The sequence below is a fragment of the Synchiropus splendidus genome, chromosome 3 (genome assembly GCF_027744825.2).
Source record: "Synchiropus splendidus isolate RoL2022-P1 chromosome 3, RoL_Sspl_1.0, whole genome shotgun sequence".
Taxonomy (NCBI): Eukaryota; Metazoa; Chordata; class Actinopteri; order Syngnathiformes; family Callionymidae; genus Synchiropus; species Synchiropus splendidus.
In genome coordinates, this window is record NC_071336.1 from 9,194,750 (window position 1) to 9,211,845 (window position 17,096).

Genomic DNA, 17,096 nt, shown 5'->3' on the forward strand with positions numbered 1-17,096 from the left:
CTGACAGTCATGTGCAAGCCTCTGCTGAACCTGTCCCATGACGCAATGTGGTGAGAGAGACCTGACTGGAAACAAAGAGTGTCAGTGTGTTGATGAGGCATCTGCTCCACAGTGTGAGGTCAATCAGCTGATCTTATGACCACAGATGTGAGGCTTCCACATACAGTGTGTTTGGTTAAAACGGCCTTCAGCGTTGAGCGGCACATGATCCACTCGGCTGTTTTGCCACATCAGTCAGCAGTTCTGGGACCATTATATGACCTTAGGTGAGCACACACACGTGGTCCCCGACCTGGGGGTTATCTTTGGAAATGACACATCAGTTAGTCCTTTTCAGTAGACAGATGAACCTCACGAACCTTCATGACACTGAGTGTGTGACTCCATACCTGAATATTCATATTGTGTGATACATGACTGGATGTGAACTTCCTCTGCTGCAGAGAAGTGTTGAAATGATTTGTTGCTTCAGTAAAATTCCCATCTACCGGCTATCACTAAGCTTGTTGTGCTCTGTGCATACAAAAGGCTGGAAATACAGGAATCGCCTGAGCTACATTGAAATGAACAACTTCAATGTGATTCACTCCACAGCTCCTTTCGTGCACAAGTCACCTCTTTATTGAATTAATGTTTAAGACAATATTTTGTTAAGATTACAGCGCGTTACATTTTCTTTGAAAACTTAAGGTGAAAATGTTTCATGGTGAATGGTCATTAGTTCTCCACTACCGCCGGCCTTCACCTGCACATTCTGCTGCTTTACTTCTCCAGTGGTCCACCCTCATTGCTTCAGACACATAATCCCAGTAAGACAGGATAATGCCCTTAAAGGAGGGGGTGAGGAAGAGGAGAGTCTCAGATTAACGACCTTTCAAGCCGATCACCAGCCCGCCACATTTCACTGTGAGGTCTCAGTGGTTTGAGGGGACAAAGGTCAGCAGTCTTTGAAGGTGATGCTCAGGATCCCACCCAGGTTTGAATATTAATAATGATAATCATTATTAATATTGTTTGCCACTAGAGGGCAGCATCGCAGCTCAGCCCTTACAAAAGCATGTGGAAGTGTGTCAGTTGGTCAGAGCAGGACTGAGCTGACAGCTGAAAGTGTAACAGTGGTGGATTTTGTCTGATAACAGGATTAACGGAGGTCATGTTGCGAAACTTTCCCTCCAGCTATGCCTTTGTAAAGGTGACGCGCAGAGACGTTTAGGTAGGGAACGGAGGGCGGCAGCAGACTTTGCTTAAACGCGCTGAACTAGTAGTTAGTTAATAATAGAAGTGTTCAACAAATGGAGGAAATAGTACACATTAAAATTAACGACACTGACAATGATAATGTACAACATGAGAGAGTTGATGACATAGCACTGCCACACGCATATCTCGTGCGTGTATGAGAACTACTAGCGCGTGCGTGGATTATTCTAACTGTTCTAAAGACGTGGGAATAGGAGGTCAGGGGGCACGGACCCCTCCCCATATGGAAAAGACACATCCCTCTCAAAAAACGAATTTGACTTATTTTGAGAGTACGACTGCTACAACTTGTTCGTGCGACAATAAATTATTCAAATTAAACAAATAATAGAATATATATTGATTTGCGATATTGTTACAAATCATTTATGGACCGAGATATAATGATTTCAAGCTGGAAAATTATTTTTAAAAAATTGAAATACACTACTTTTTTTCAGACCCCTTTAGTAAAATGGCTATTGTCTCCATTCAGCATTTTCCGTAGAATAATTGGCTCAATTTATTAGCGATATTTAATTATATTTTTCAGATTCATTCCGTGAGAATCGGGCCTAGTGTTACACCAAAAGATGGCGCCAAAGAACCGTCTTAGATCGGCGACAAAACTGAGCGAACGGTGACATGAAACGACAAAACCAAGAAGCGTTTTTTCAAATAACGTGCAGTGCTGATGTTGGAGATTTCTGTTTTCTGACATTCCCCACAGCATGTTGTCCGTATACAATTATACATTTCATGCTATGGCAAAATTGTTTTAGTTTACTAGATACATCCAGCAGAGAAAGGTGGTCAGAAAATGTTAATATAATTATATTACTACTATTAAACTACAGCAGCTGGGCCTCTACACCTCCCTGTGCAAGAAGCTGCTGGACCTTCTGACTGGGAGACCACAGGCAGTTTGGGTCGGTAGCAACACCTTCAGTACCGTCAAGATGAGTGCTGGGCCCCCCCAAGGATGTGTGCTGAGCCCCCTCCTCCTCACTCTGTCGACCCACGACTGCAGATCATTATCCACCTCCAGTCTCTTCTTCAAGTTCATGGATGACACAGCTGTGTTTGCCCTGATCAACAATAGGATATTTACCACTCCTGACTCACCCACAGAGCCGTCCGGATTGTAGGTGACCCCACACACCCATCCCACAGTCTCTTCAGCCTGCTGCCGTCGGGGAGGAGACTCAGAAGTCTCAGGCTCTGGGACATTTTTTTTTTTCCATCAGGCGATCAGGACACTCAACCTAATCCCTGCTCTGCCCACCCTCACACCTGCTCCCCCTAATGACTTGATCTAATCTCCTGATCTGCATACACACAAGTCGCTTTCACTTCACTGGCCTGGTGTAATCTGTAATAAACTGTAAACTGTAAAACTATTGCACCTCAGTGTCATCTTCTCTTTATTTATTTTTTTCTTTCTATAGTACTTGCATGCTATTAAATGCAATTAAGTTAACTTTCACATTTTAATAAAAAAAAAGTTTTCCTTGGACCAAAGTTTGGACTGAACCTGAAAAAGAAATCTATTCTCCAATGTGCATTTGGGAAGGGGCACTTTGTGCCTGTATCCCTCCCAGCGGGAAGGAGCTGGGAGAGTGTGAGTGAGTGTTGAGGGAGTGTGAGCAGGCGGAAAGTGCTCTTGCACAGTCAGTAAACTGACAAGTGTGTGGCGAGAATCCCTGGGCAAAACGTTGTATTATAGGGCCTGCTGAAGTGTTTGGTGCTGCCATTAAAGATGTGGAGTAAATGGAAGTGGAGCTTTTTAAATGGTGACGGCTGCCATTGTAAAGCGACTGGGGAGGGTTCAACATCAGTTGCAGAGTCAGAGTGATTTTTGCAAAATACAAATTTGGAATCAGGCAACTCAGCTGATGTACTGGACTATAACTCTGTGACTTGTTGAAGTTTTGCACATAAAAACAATTATTACTTCTTCATGCCCCAACTTCAAGATGCAAAAATAGATACAGTACACTGTATTTGCTATTGGAGGGATTGTTGTGGAGTGCTGTGGACTGCAGTCTTTCCCTGGGGCACGCTGAAGAGGTTGAAATGGTGAATATCTGGAAAAAAAGAGGCTCTTATTTGAGGCCATGAGCATTTTGTTTCGTCTTCCTCCAGCTGAACAAAGTTATTTACAGTACATTTGGGCAGTCAAGAATGCGCTTCAGTAATGTGGAAAAATATGACAGTGACACCGAATGTAATTACCTTGTACTCATGTTTTACTCATCTTTATTCATGTTCACTCATTTTTACTCAGGTTTTCTCCTGGAAAGAATGACTTATTTACTCAGAGACTATGGAAAGAAAAGAAAGAAAAGTGTATTCATTTTGTTAAAAAATAATGGGAGGCAGTTAAGGTATAAATGTTGCAGCATTCAACACAATGTATTTGAAATTACAGTGTAGACTTTCTGTAGTTGGACTTCACTTCTTCTTTGGCATGTCCTCGTCCAATGAAAAATGTGTTCAAGAAACAAACCTAGCAGCTGTATTGTTGATTTAAATAAAGTAAAGCAAATAAATGACACATACTACTCCTGGAGAATGGAATTGACAATTTCAAAAAGTTTGAAGTAGTGAGAAAACCGCATTTGGCCACACAGCAAATTGTAATTAATGAAGACATCGCTCCCTCAGAATAATTTGGGGACCTGGCACACGCTCTCCTACACACATTAAACGGTGTGATCATCCATTAGCGACCCCGCTGAGACCTCCCGTCACGCTTTGTCATCCCACATTAACAGCTGCACAGTTGATGGCTCATCCCAGCTGCCGGACACAGACAAAAACAAGTGTCAGTGAACGCATCACGACCTCCCTGGGCTGCAGAGCATGACCGCATCATGCTGCAACATTGTCCCACAATGTTTACACCTCCACAACAGAATCTCAATTAGACACCAACAACCTCTGAAATGAAGCTTCTGGTGTAAGTTGTTGTATGACAGTATTTCAAAATCAATGTTGTGTCAGTCACTTCCACAAGCTAACATGTTAATCTTGATCATCAAACCACTCATTTGATGGGCAGATGTCACTCCTAGTATGTTGGGATGATTTTGTAAAGATTTGGAAGAGAAGTTTTCTGTCCCGTGTAATGAGGCGGCCTGATGAGTGGCACTGTGCGAAGCGCTATCAGCGCTTTAAATCCCTTACAGCAATCACGTCGTCCTTCACGGGCGGCAGGCGAATCGGAGATAGCTATGTCGGTTACAGCAGCAGAGATTGATGCTCCTGAACGGCAGCTAGGTATTTGAGCAGCATGACCGGCAAGTTATGATGACAATAAGCAAGTAATCACACTCGCATAAGGCTGCCTTCTTCTTGACCTGGCTGGCTGGTCACAGGGCAGAGGTCAGTAGATTCCCTGGAGGCCTGTTACACACTCATGTACAGCCTACAGTTCTTCTTATTATTTGTCTTTCGGTACTTCCCGCCAGCTGTTGCGAGCTTGCTTCCTTCATGGTCAAACTCTTCTACTTCCGTCCACTTTTATTACAGCCACAAACTTCATTGCTGTCTTCCAAGTTTCTTTGTCCAACACCACTTTATTCTCAGACAGTGCCATCACTGTTATGTCATACATTTCATGTTTTGGTTTGTGGTCATAATGCTATCATCACTGGCCTGAGGTTAAATACGCTGAACTGAAAGTAACTTATGAAAACATGGCCATGTGCCTGCATTTATATAGTATATCTGTAATGATGTCAGTGACACTATGAAACTGTGGAACTATTACTTTGTTTTGTGCTAAGACATTTTCGAGTTTGTGATCAGATGATGAAATAGAACTCATTTAGTTCACATAGTTTAGCCTTTCTTATCAATGATCTCAAAGTGTCATGGAATGCTTTTATTTTGGTTTTATTTTGCTTGGACTTCACGTATTCTCCTCCCTGTGTCTCCCTGAACTTGATTAGGTAAAGGCACACACCTGGAACCACAAGGAATCAAGCTTCCCAACTGAAAAACCTGCTGGTTCCCATGCTGGTAAGTTGACCTCCCATTTGTCATCTGTTCATGTCCTGTCCCCTTGTGATGTGATGTTTTCTGGTGTTGGAGCTTTTTGTAGCACTTATCTGTGAGCTTGTTTGAGTGTCTCTTCTTTTATTTCGTCTGCTCAGCCGTGTGCGAGTTGGACCACCACATGCTTGTTTGATGCTCTGTTCTATTTTTTATCCTGTTGCTTTGTGTGTTCTGTTACTTGTGGTTTGTCTTTTCTATGAGTGTGTCCTGACAGCCCTGTGTTTTGTGTGATTCTGTCCCGTGTATTCTGATTCTCGCTTGCTTTCTGTTTTCAGATTTCTTCCTCAGTTGTGTTCATCATCAACAATGATGCTGTAGTGTTATGACATGAAAAGACAATTTAAATTGCAGTGTCTTCACTTCTCCTGAAAACCTTTTTTTTAAGCTTTCTAAGGCTTGTTTTTCTCATGTTCTTTCTCGTCCGGAATTAAACGGCAAGGGAACAGTCGCCACATGCTTGGTCTACCTTAAAACAATTGACTATTTCAGTACCTTGTATTTCGGCCCGGGCCTGTTTGTTATATTGTGAACCATTCTCCAGGTGTCCTGGTTTGCCCTGGTGACCTCCAGCCAGCTGCAGCCACCTGATGTTGGGTTCTCCTGAGTGGAGGCTGCTTTGTGCAGCCGTTGGCCCTTTCAGACACTCAAATGATTCTGTGTTTGTGTTGGCCACCGTTCGTTGTGTTGACATTTGTTATGGAATCTATGTGATTATTTCGTGTATTGTGTATTTTGATATACTTTTCTTCATCATAACTATTTAGAATGTGCTCAGACATTTTATTTTCCTTTTTCCGAAGCAGCGACACATCACTTGAATTACTTGAGTACATGCTTTGATTGGGACTGAGAGTGTATCCTTGCCCTCTCAAAATTGTAGAGACAAGGAGCGCCTTGCTGAATTTGTACGACTTCAAAACATCCTTTCTAAAACATCCTTTTCGATCCCTCCAAAATACATGATGCATGCCTTGCATGTTCTTTATATTTTCCTTGATCTACCGAAACTATTCAGCGTGCAGATTCTGACAAAAGTAGCGAATGAGTAACCTCAATCTGGGGTTTCATTCTACAAAATCATATTTTAACTCTGCATATTAAGGCGCAATTAATTTCTATAAAAACCTGACAGTTATTGGCCTGCAAGTGAAGGGCAGAAAGCTGGACAGAAAGCTCCGACATGGTCCATCTCTCAAAACCATCTCTGAGTTAACTGGCCAAACCTCCTTCCCATTAGCTGTACCTCTGACATACAATACTTTAACCTGGTCCTTCCCAGCGCCTCCCAATGAGAACCTGGGACCTCCCTCTGTCTTTGTGTCAGATATTGGTCAGAACAACTGTCTCTAAACTAGAGCTGTAGAGCTTCTCTTTCACTCTACCTTCCACTCTTCTGTCACACAGCTCCCATGACAGTCGTCTCCACTTGGCTCACCCTGCCTGCACTCTCCTCTTCACCTCCCTTGAGCTCTGTATTGTAATGTATTCTGATTCATTTACTGACACATTGTGGTATAATGAGTATCTAATAATTATATATAAGAAGAATAAAATCATTTGAGGATCCAGTAGTCACTCGGGTTTTCACTGTGTTGTGTGTGTCCAATTCTCAAACCTTTCAGCTTCTTCAAACAAGATCTGGACCAGCCACGGAACATATGTTTCCGGACAAATAAAACGTGGAGTGTAACACTGATGCCTCCGTGTGTCTTGACCTTTTAGTGCGTGCACATTCTCAGATCAAAAGAATGGATGATCTGAGGAAGGTGGGGGCGACCGCCACACAGCAGGAGAGCAGCCTGTTGGCATGTTGAACGTGGCTTTGTTGGCCGTGACATTTTAGCGCATAATTGGACCTTATGAAGATTAATGTGTGTTAGCTTTGCGGGGCTGTGGGTGATGTCCAAACGATGGCATCTGCACAGCTGCCTGTGTTCTGATTCTAATAACAGGAAAAGACGTCTTATGATGTACCCTGTAAGGCCCTCGAAAGTGGGATTGGGGGGATCTGAGTTTCCCGTGTATGGCTGAAAAAAGTCTTTGGAGGAGACAACAATGAAAGAAATACACAAACAGAATTGTTTCCTTTATGCTCCTTCCACCACTACATCCAGCCACCAATCCAATCAATGTTAGGGTACAATTTTTTAAATCCAATTTTAGTTCTTACCAGCCAAATGAGAATTTGACTCATTTTGCAGAGTAATGGACCAAGGTACAGATTTCACAGATCTGTGGGCATCGTGTTGCCTAGATTCTTCTGACAGACATTAAAAGCATCTTCGGAGAATTGACACAATTCAGTATGTGCGTAATGCACCAAAAATGATGTGTGACATTGTTCAGAACATTCTTTTCAAAGGTAGTGGGTCTTACTTTTGTTTTGCAAGTGGAATGTCAATCATCCACTGAAAGACTAATGCTCCCTTCTTGTTCACATTTCCCTGTACTTAAAGTGAATTAATTCCACTCATGTTTTAGAACCGTTTGTAACGTTGGAAGATAATTTAGGAAGATGGCCGTCTGTGTTTCAGTCACTCCATTAATCTCACAGTTGCCTTACTGTGGCAGCCTTTTATTACTGTGAAAATGTCTCAACTGTAAATCTCTGTAAAAAATTCAATTACCATTTCCTGAAAGCTCTTAACTGTTTGTTAAAACAGCTGTCATCCCGTTGACTCTCAGATCCACAAATGCACGTGGAGGATTGGTTGGCAATATATAGAGTTTATATGAGCTTATATGATCATATTGTGATTCATTTCTATACACATACCTTTAAATAAAATCTAAACATGATACAAAACACACCCAACACTAGTTTTATTTTTATTTTTTTATTGTCTCTGAACTGTATGGCAAGGCTTTTTATATTCCACATCAAATGCTTTGTCAACATGGAATAGAAGTTGAGGTCAAACAGGGTTACCGTGCAGGATTGTGAAGCTAACTTCATGTACAAGTTCCTGGTCCCTCATCTCCATCAAATATTCAAACAGACGCAACTCCTGTTCCCTCTCTGGACACACGAGAGAACATCTGAGCCAACACAACCTGCTCAGCACCAGCAGACAGAGCCTGGTCTTTAAATAATAAACAAGGATCAGCCTTTCAACATGGACATTGAGAATGTTTGGCTGTAATAGTTTCTCCAATGATCTACACGATCCTCAGAAGAGGTTGAAACTGAGTGTTTGTCTTGAAAGAACAATGATCAATTGCAATCATAGCTTTTTTCAATCTCTTATCTGTTGCTAGGTGATGGGTTTTCTTCCACTTCCATTGTAAAAGGGGCAGCAGTCTGGCCAGAAGGGTCCAGATTTCCCTTTCCAAGCACACCTGCTGTAGCTCTCTTGGGGATTGACCACCTGGTTGACAGTGGTGTATTACCTCCACAGCTTGTCCCAGGTCTTCCTTTGGGGTTTCTGTCATTGGGGCATACGTGGAATAGCTGAAAGGGAGCCCAGGCAGCTTTTAAAGCTGCAGAAGACTCTTGTTCTTGTGATCTCTCCAACAGCTTGTGTCCATGAAGAGGTGAGGGTATCAACATACAATAGGCCAGTGAAATGACAAGGACCAGAGAAGTGTCATCACTATGGTAAACTTCGAACATATATTTCCCGTTCTCTATAGCTCTGTCACAAAGACAGTCCCAGGCAAACAAGGTTATGTCTCGGTTTAAAGTCTGCAAATGTCGCCTGAGGCCATGAGGCCTTTGGTTACACTCTTTGGTAACTCTGAGGGTTTGTTCTGTCTCAGAGAGGAGAAAAGTCCTGGAGGATTAAATGGTGGAATGATTTGTTCTGCAAGGGAGCAATGAAAATTAGAAGAGCAAAGCTCTGAGAACATCTGTGCCCTCGTGTCCAACAAAAAACTTCTCCACATTCTTGGAGTTAAATGTTTGAAAGTTGGTTTAAATATTTGATAACCCCTGCAGTACAAGAGAACGCTTGAGTCTGGAAGCTAATACAAAAATCATCTTCCCCCGCTTGATCCTGCTTCATGGTCTCATTGTTTAATCCAACTCTCTTCAGTAATTGAATAGAGAAATTATTTACTAGGACACTGACCCTTGACCTCTCGGGCAGCTGCATATGTACCATAGCCACCATTGTTGAGACTTGAAAGCAAACCTACACTTGTGTTAATAGGCAGTGGTCGTCCTGGACTGACACATTCGGGTACCAAGATGTTCTCTCTTTACTTTTGTAAAAAGGCAAACAATTTAATTAACCTAGGTCAGATATTTGGTGAGGTCTGTGAACGTGTTTGAATGATCATGGTGGTGGTGGGAGAGGCTGTTTGGCGCATATTGGCCGCCACAGTTCTGTCAGTCTGCCCCCAGGTAGCTGTGAACAAATGTAGCTTACCACTGGCGTGAATGAGGTAAGAAAGGATAATGGTTTCTGTAAAGCTTTGAGATAAGCACAATATAAATCTAAGCCATTGTAAGAAAGAGCTTGCAGTAGCACTATTCAGAATTTCACTGACCATTTTCTCCAGTAATCTTGATGGATCTTTTTCTGGGGTATTCAAGGAGGGAGTTTTGATCATTAGATTCTGTGGATGCTGTCATTCAACGAAATCTAACCAACCCAATCATTACTAAATGGTGCATCTTGAAAACAGGGTAGGTGCTTGATCTATGCCATGTGCAAAAATGTGACTTTTTATTGTCTCTAAGAAGAAATGTGATTACTAGTGACGTATACGATGGAAATGCCATATGCAAGTGCCAAAAGTGAAATAAAGTTATGATGAGAAATAATGTGGCTTTCGGTGCAATGAAAATTAATAGAACGACGAATACATTGTTTAAAAATTGCACTTAAATAGACCACATGATGAAACCTTTTGTCTGTTTGTCAAGAACGTATGCAGCACTGAAGGAACACACCATGAAGCATTGTGTTGTGCAACTGAAGAGGTGGTGCGATCACTCCCATTGTCTATTGATCATAAAGTTAATATCAAATTTGTGACTGTGAATTTGTGATTTGTGAGAAATAGACTTGACTAGTGATCAGGACTCAGCACATCAAAAGTTGTTTGCACTTTCCCAATACTGAGCACTAAGTATTAAATAATTCAAACAAAACATGCCTTGTGTTAAGATTAATTCACCAGATTTTTTATTTATCCTATTTTTCAATAAGAAGTATTGATATTACGAATATATAATGAATTTATCTCTATGAAGAAGTAAAAAACGTACAATGCACAATGAAAAGAAATATTAATAAAATACATAGGCAGAAAAAAAATCTCTAAAGGGCTAAAGGGTTATGATTATTCCACACTGTTCATATTTTTTTTTGTTTATCCTAGCGTTCATCCTTAAGAAAGAGGTCAAATGCTCCAGTTTGTTTACTTCTTCTATAACTTTGGTCCAGCATTCTAGATCTGGTGCATCAACCTTCTAACAGTTTTTCATAATGGACCTTTCAGCAGCGAGCATCAGGCCTTTACACAAATCTTATTCGTTTACTTTTGAAATTTGAGGGCAACTTTCCGAGGGTCTCATAGGACATGATATCCAAATGCCCACTCGAGCGTGTTTATGACATCATCCCCGAATGTAGACACTTTTATACAGGTCCACAGGTCCAAGAAATATGAGAACAAGGTGCGGTTGTGTGACCACATTGATGTGATGGCCCTTCAAAAGTGGTGTTTATGTGTTCTGCAAATTGAATACCATTCGCTCTCAGACATATTGATGTTTAACTCCTGCTGCCATTTGGATTTAACATGCGATGTGTTGGTACCACTCCTGCAGTTCATCTAAAGTAACTGTTTCTACCAGTTGCATCACTAGAAATGTAGATTTTTTTTTTTTAAGTCACGACTACTAGTGTCGAATGGAGTGTAAAAAGATAAAGACAGACGATAAATACTAACTTGTGTGGTGATTGTCAGCTGTCTACTTAAAAACATGGAACCATTCCAACCTAAATATGTCGTGTTTTGTGGAATTATTGGACTTCATCAATTTGTCGGGAGATGTTTTCCATTTAAAATTAAAAGGCGATCAAAAACGTGCATTTGTGTCCCGTTTATGAGGAATAAAAACGCCCGGCAGATCGCTGGTCCGAACACCACTTCAAACGTCGTCCAGTTTTGAAAATGTTGTATCACTTCTCGCCAACAGAGGGCACCAGTGCGACACCTCCTTGTTTGTGTTTGGCAGGGTCCACGTTGTCCCCGTCCGTCTCTCCCTCTCCTCCCTCTCCCCGCTTCTGCCTATCTTCCACGAGCACCGGCAGCTTCTCCATCAGTCTCCGTGACACCAGCGCCTCTTCGGCTCCAACCATGGCACCTCCGCGCCCTGAAGTCCGGCTCCCCGGCCAGGCGCACTTTTGCTCCCTCCTGCTGCCGCTGCTGCTGACCGCCTCGGCCTGGATGTCACTGCCGGCACCGGTGCGCGCTGACAGCGGGGCTTTAACCCGGCGTGGCGGGGACCACCGCGGGGTTGAGATTGGCGGCGATGAGGCGTCGGACTTGGAGAGCTCGCCCCGCTTCAGGAGAGCTCTATCCCGGGATAAACAAATGTCCCTCCTCAGCAGCTCATTTGTTCTGAAAGGAGATGCGACCCACAACCAGGCGATGGTCCACTGGACTGGCGAGAACAGCAGCGTGAGTAACAACGCACACACTACTACTACAACTCATTGTTCTCCAGCCGGCAGGAGGTGTGGTACCTCCAGCCGATGTCATCATCATCATCATGCTTTGCTGGTTTGTTTTCGCGCGAACTATTCCATCTCTTTTTATGTTCACTTCGCAACAAATCCATTTTTTCCCATTGAAAGTGAACCGAATCCGACCTCTCTGACTCCAGTGTGAAGTGTGTCATGACCCACTGCTTCAATGAGGGGGTTCATGAATGCTTATTTGTGGCTTGAAATGTCATGGATCCTCGTGGAAACAAGCAAATAAAAACAGGCATTTTTAGTTCAGGGTCACCTGCGTTGTGTGCCAGCAATAAGGCTTGAGAAATGCATGGCAGTGAGAGATGTAAACACGGCCCGATGCACTGGTTCCAGATCAGGTCATGGTCCCCTGAGGGAACCTGCACGAACAAAAGCAATGCTTTTTGCTTCATATTTGTGCACACACGCCTTGATACCATGAAACCACTATCACGCGAACACACTCAAGGATGGAGGCATCAGGGGGCTTCAGGCTGAGGTGCAGTAACTGTAGGAATTTCAGTGTACAGTGAGTAAAAGTGCTGCCTTTATTACAGGTACTTATACCCGACTGTAATTGCTCATAAAATCACACTGCTTTGCTTTTGCCTTGAAGTTTACAAGTCTGCGTAATGTTGTGATTATGCGGTAGTAGTTTGTGATGATTGTGCGGTTACATTGATGTATTTTACTCAGCAACGCAACTTTTAAAGCAGCCTGGTTGCTGTCGTGTGCCCATGCAAAGTGACAGACGATGACAGAATCTGATCGTACAGTATGGATGTGGACAGAGCTCTGGTCAGTGGGGAGCATCTTCTGCAGACACTGGACTTCTGTGACAGACACTGTAGGGCCCTGGTGGAGCCTGACAGGGACGTCACCGCCCATCAAAGCCTTTTTGTTAGAGTGTCTCTCCAAAATGGTTGGATTGTGTTGTACTCCACTAAGCTACTTTTGCAATCACTCTCTCACTGTAGTCAACCTCACATTATTTTATTATTTTTTGTGCATGTTGGCACCACAGCCACGTCCACCAGGACCCTCATTACTTAAATTTGAAGCCTTGTGCGGAACCCTCAACTGTCGTATCAACTGGAATTGGTAGATGGTGGTGGAAAAGTCTTCCTGCTCTCATGCGAGTTTTTCACTCGGTTCCTGTCATTTTGTATCGTGGGAGCGTCCATTGCCGCGGTTTGGACACTGCTATACCTCGGGGAAAATATTCATTTTTTAAAACTGAATTTATGTATGAGATGTTATTGCTTGGTCTATTATTAAATACATGTACATTAACTACAAATGAAAAATCAAAACAACAGAATTGGTTTCTCTAACTGCTTTGTTTCCCGACACGCGTATTCCCCATCCATACCTTGAAATGTGGTATAATTACACTGAATAAAAGGACACACCTGTGAATTTTGGATTCATTTTTCATCCAAAAGGAGCCATGTGATTTGTCCAGTGATGAGCACCAGTTATTGAAGGTGGGATTCTGGCTGTTAATGTCATTAACTAATCGACAGTGAGAGAAATTGATACGTTTAATTGGGATCTTTGTAGGTTGTTGAGTGGTTGTTAAAAAATACAATGAATGATCTTTTTTGTTAAAATGCAATAGAGACATACGGCGAATGCGAACCGGCTAACTGGTGACTCAAGAGGATGTGCGCTATTATACTGCCGCCAAGTCATGTGATTCGGAGCTCACATGAATATTGGCAGCCCTGCTTGTCATACCTTAGCTTTGTGTGAATTGCCGCTTCTGGTGACATCCTTCTGTCACTCATCTCTATTTGTGATTAACGTAACTTCCGTTTCTCATCACAAGCTTTTGCTTTTGAGAAGTTTCTTGAGAAGTAGATCAGTCTCAGGTCAAGATCCTGGTCCTGGTGGATTTACTTCTTGCAAGGTCATTGTAAATATTTTCCTGAACTTTGGTTCAGATCGGACACATTGTTTGCACCCAGCGCTCCATCATGAGGTCACTTTGTAATGGCGAATTACTGTTTTATGTATTTATGTATTTCATCAGAATCATTACATTTTTCCTCACAACGTACACATTAACGCCAGAATGTATTTTGAAACATTTTGTGTGACGTCAGCAGGGCACCATTCCAACGCCGCTTTGACAATCACGGACGCACTCCACTTTAACATCACATTCTTGCTCTCACAATAATGCCTTGCTCATGGTTCTTTGGTGTTTTACAACGCTCTTAATTTAATATTGATGAGGTTTAAAGGGATTTCTCCTCATTACTCTGCTCCTCTTAAGTCTCTGCCACAATTAAATAACTTTTCAACATGTTTTACTACTTTGGCATTTAAGAAAGCTCATTTTAGTCATGAAAAGTCTCCCGATGGACTCCGCTGTGTCCTCTGATGGACGCCCCTTTCTACATCTTCTCTCTTCAAAATAGTTTTAATTGAGGGGCTGAATCCAGAGGGATTGCTGCACTAAATCTCCGCCAGCCAAAGGAAGTCAGAGTTTGACTTATCCTCAATTAACTTGGCGCGGGTGTGTACTCTGAAAGGTCGGCGGGACTGAGTTCATCCCAGCCTAATAAACACAGACAAATGGTGCCATTCAATTTCCCAGAGGCTGACATTTATGTGCGCGGTTGGGACGGATGGGCGGCAAAAATGAACGCCGTGTCGCCTGGTGTTGCGTCGTTTCACTTCCCTGCAAGATTCCGTATGTTGGCCGACACACAGGACTAAAGTCTGTTGGGGAGAAATGCAATTTAACGCAAAGCAAAGTCAGCCTGAAACCCTTCTCACCATATGTGAACGCTCTGGCCCTCATCCCTCACTCTTCATCCAAGCTATTTTACTTGAGTGTTCATCCACCTTCATGGTGTTGGTGGTGCCAGCTCTTGTGTACACTCCTTTGTCTCTGTGGTCACTTCACTTTGGCAGCTCTTGATTGGCCAATTGATGGCTTAGTGCATAATAGTTCCCGCCTCGAGAGCTGTCCTTGAAGCGCAGCAGAAGCTGCACGGACAGATACACTAATGCAGACGTTTTACTGAACTGGAAGGAATTGGGGGGCATGACCAATTTTTATGTATTTATTTTTCCCCCATGACAAGAGTCAAACCTGACAACTGAACTCTGGTCAGTGTTGTAGTTAGTTTGTTGTGGTCATTTCATCCTGGGAAGAGTTGAGCTCTGGGCCCACATCTACTGTTGGACCTGCTGGACCTGTTTTAGACCAGCCTCTCATGACCAAGTACAACGTGTATACAAAGGGCCTCATGTAGCCACACCACAACACACCAAGTTAGAAATAAAAAGATAAAAGAAAATTAATTCATTCCGTGAATTCTCGTTTATTTCTTTAAACTGTATTTTGAGGTATTTCTGTGTAATTACATTTCTTTCATAATTATGTATTTTTTTCTTCCTTTTTCTGTTTTTGTTTATTTGAAAACGTAATGTTTTTCACAAGAGTGCAGTATTTTCTGTATTATATCATACAGAGTCTGTATATATAAAAATATCTAATTTCACATGTTCTTAAATGTTATCTCACAAGAACCGACATGACCCCGACATAACCCCGATGATTTTAATTCTGATCCAGAAAAATGCGATCAACACATGATTCAGTGTCACAACAATAGGACAACATGCTTTGTAGAATTAGACAGGATTTTGGTGGTGATTTTTGTTTTTTTAAATGGAAGATCCCAAGAGGAACATCATAATGACAAAACCAAAAGTTTGTGTGTACTGCTTACACTCTGTAGTGACTTATATAGTGACTTTTTTCTTATATATTCTTAACTGCAAGTTTTTTTTTGGCTGTCACTTTAGAACTGTATTGTGATTCTGCCAATAACATGACTTTAGCAAAACCTTACTTTCTATACTTAGGTCAGAATGTATTGCATTTTAAGTTCCTTAGGCATAGGCATTCAATAATCTATTTTTGATAGCCTCTGCCCTTAACAATTTACTTTCTTTCCCCCCTCATATATTCATTAGTTAATGCTTCTCTTGTACTTGCTTCTGGAAAACTCAATGAATATACTGTCTCTTGTTATGCTGCTTGTGTCATCAAGTAATGTTGACTGAGATCTGAACTTTGCACTTCACAGATAGTGAAAATGTGGAGTATTTTCCAGCAACAATGATCCTATGGTCAGGTTTAAAAAATAAAATCACCTTCATGTTGACAGACACATTATTTAATTCCTCAGGAGAAAGAAAACATTCGAGGCACAAAGAAGCAACTATTCAGTCAAAGGAGCAACTGAAAAACATGAATACCAGTTTTGATGACTGGGTCGTCCAGCTTCACTCCATTAGAGACACTCTCTTTTGCCACCATTTGCATCCGTCATCTTTGTGGTCACATCAACTTTGCAATTCCAACCAGTATTTGCAAATTATCAACGGCCATTATTAGTATATTTGTTTATGACATTGTTTCATCCGTTTTTGATATAACCATCTTTGTGTCCTTTTCTATGCCCATTGATTTTCAATAGTGTTTTGGATGTTTTTTGAGTATGAGTATGTGGGCAAAAGGTTAATTATCGTTCATGATGTAACGTAATCTGAACGGTGCCGTTGAAAATGAATTATATCCATTTATTTAATGACGGTCATCGGTCACTCAGGCAAGGTCACACCTGTGATCAGTCATTACTCCACAAAGGACCTGACTATTCAGAATGAGAAGCTGGAGTTGGAATATCTTCTAATCCTCAGAAGACAAAGATGGAGTCGACGGTTGGTGGGGTTGCGCGTGCAATCTGACATCAGTCTGCTGCAGCTGAAGCCATTCTCTTTGTTGTGGCTCTCTCCTGTTGCCTACCTGCAGGAATGTTTGCTTCCGAGTCGCGTGCTTCCTCTGGGACTCCCAGATGAACAAACACTCCTGCATGCGTGGAGAGAGACATTAGACGTGTCCACATAAAACCCTCCTCCGCTGGCTGGATTCTAGGACACAGGCTCACGTCCTGCATCTCAGCCCGCGCTGATCCCAGGACGCCACGTCTGCTCGCTCAGCTCCAGCGAGTGGCTAATTGGAGCAAGTCATTTCTGATGCAGTTTAATCCCTAATTGGTTTCTATTGAGGAGCAAGGA

General features: G+C 42.3%; 1 protein-coding gene across 8 annotated transcripts in view; it reads left to right on the forward strand.

Annotated features, from left to right (window-relative positions):
* sorcs2 (sortilin-related VPS10 domain containing receptor 2) overlaps positions 1-17,096 on the forward strand; it is a 239,363-nt gene that overhangs the window by 5,908 nt on the left and 216,359 nt on the right. For 7 of the 8 annotated variants that reach the window (XM_053858996.1, XM_053859000.1, XM_053858998.1 and 4 more), the window contains exon 1: positions 11,159-11,937. The exons of the other annotated variant lie outside the window; for it this stretch is intronic. In XM_053858996.1, the coding sequence (XP_053714971.1) occupies positions 11,428-11,937 (510 nt within the window). In that variant the 5' untranslated portion in view covers positions 11,159-11,427. Of the gene's footprint in view, positions 1-11,158; positions 11,938-17,096 lie in introns of those variants that run through there. 8 annotated transcript variants of the gene reach the window in all.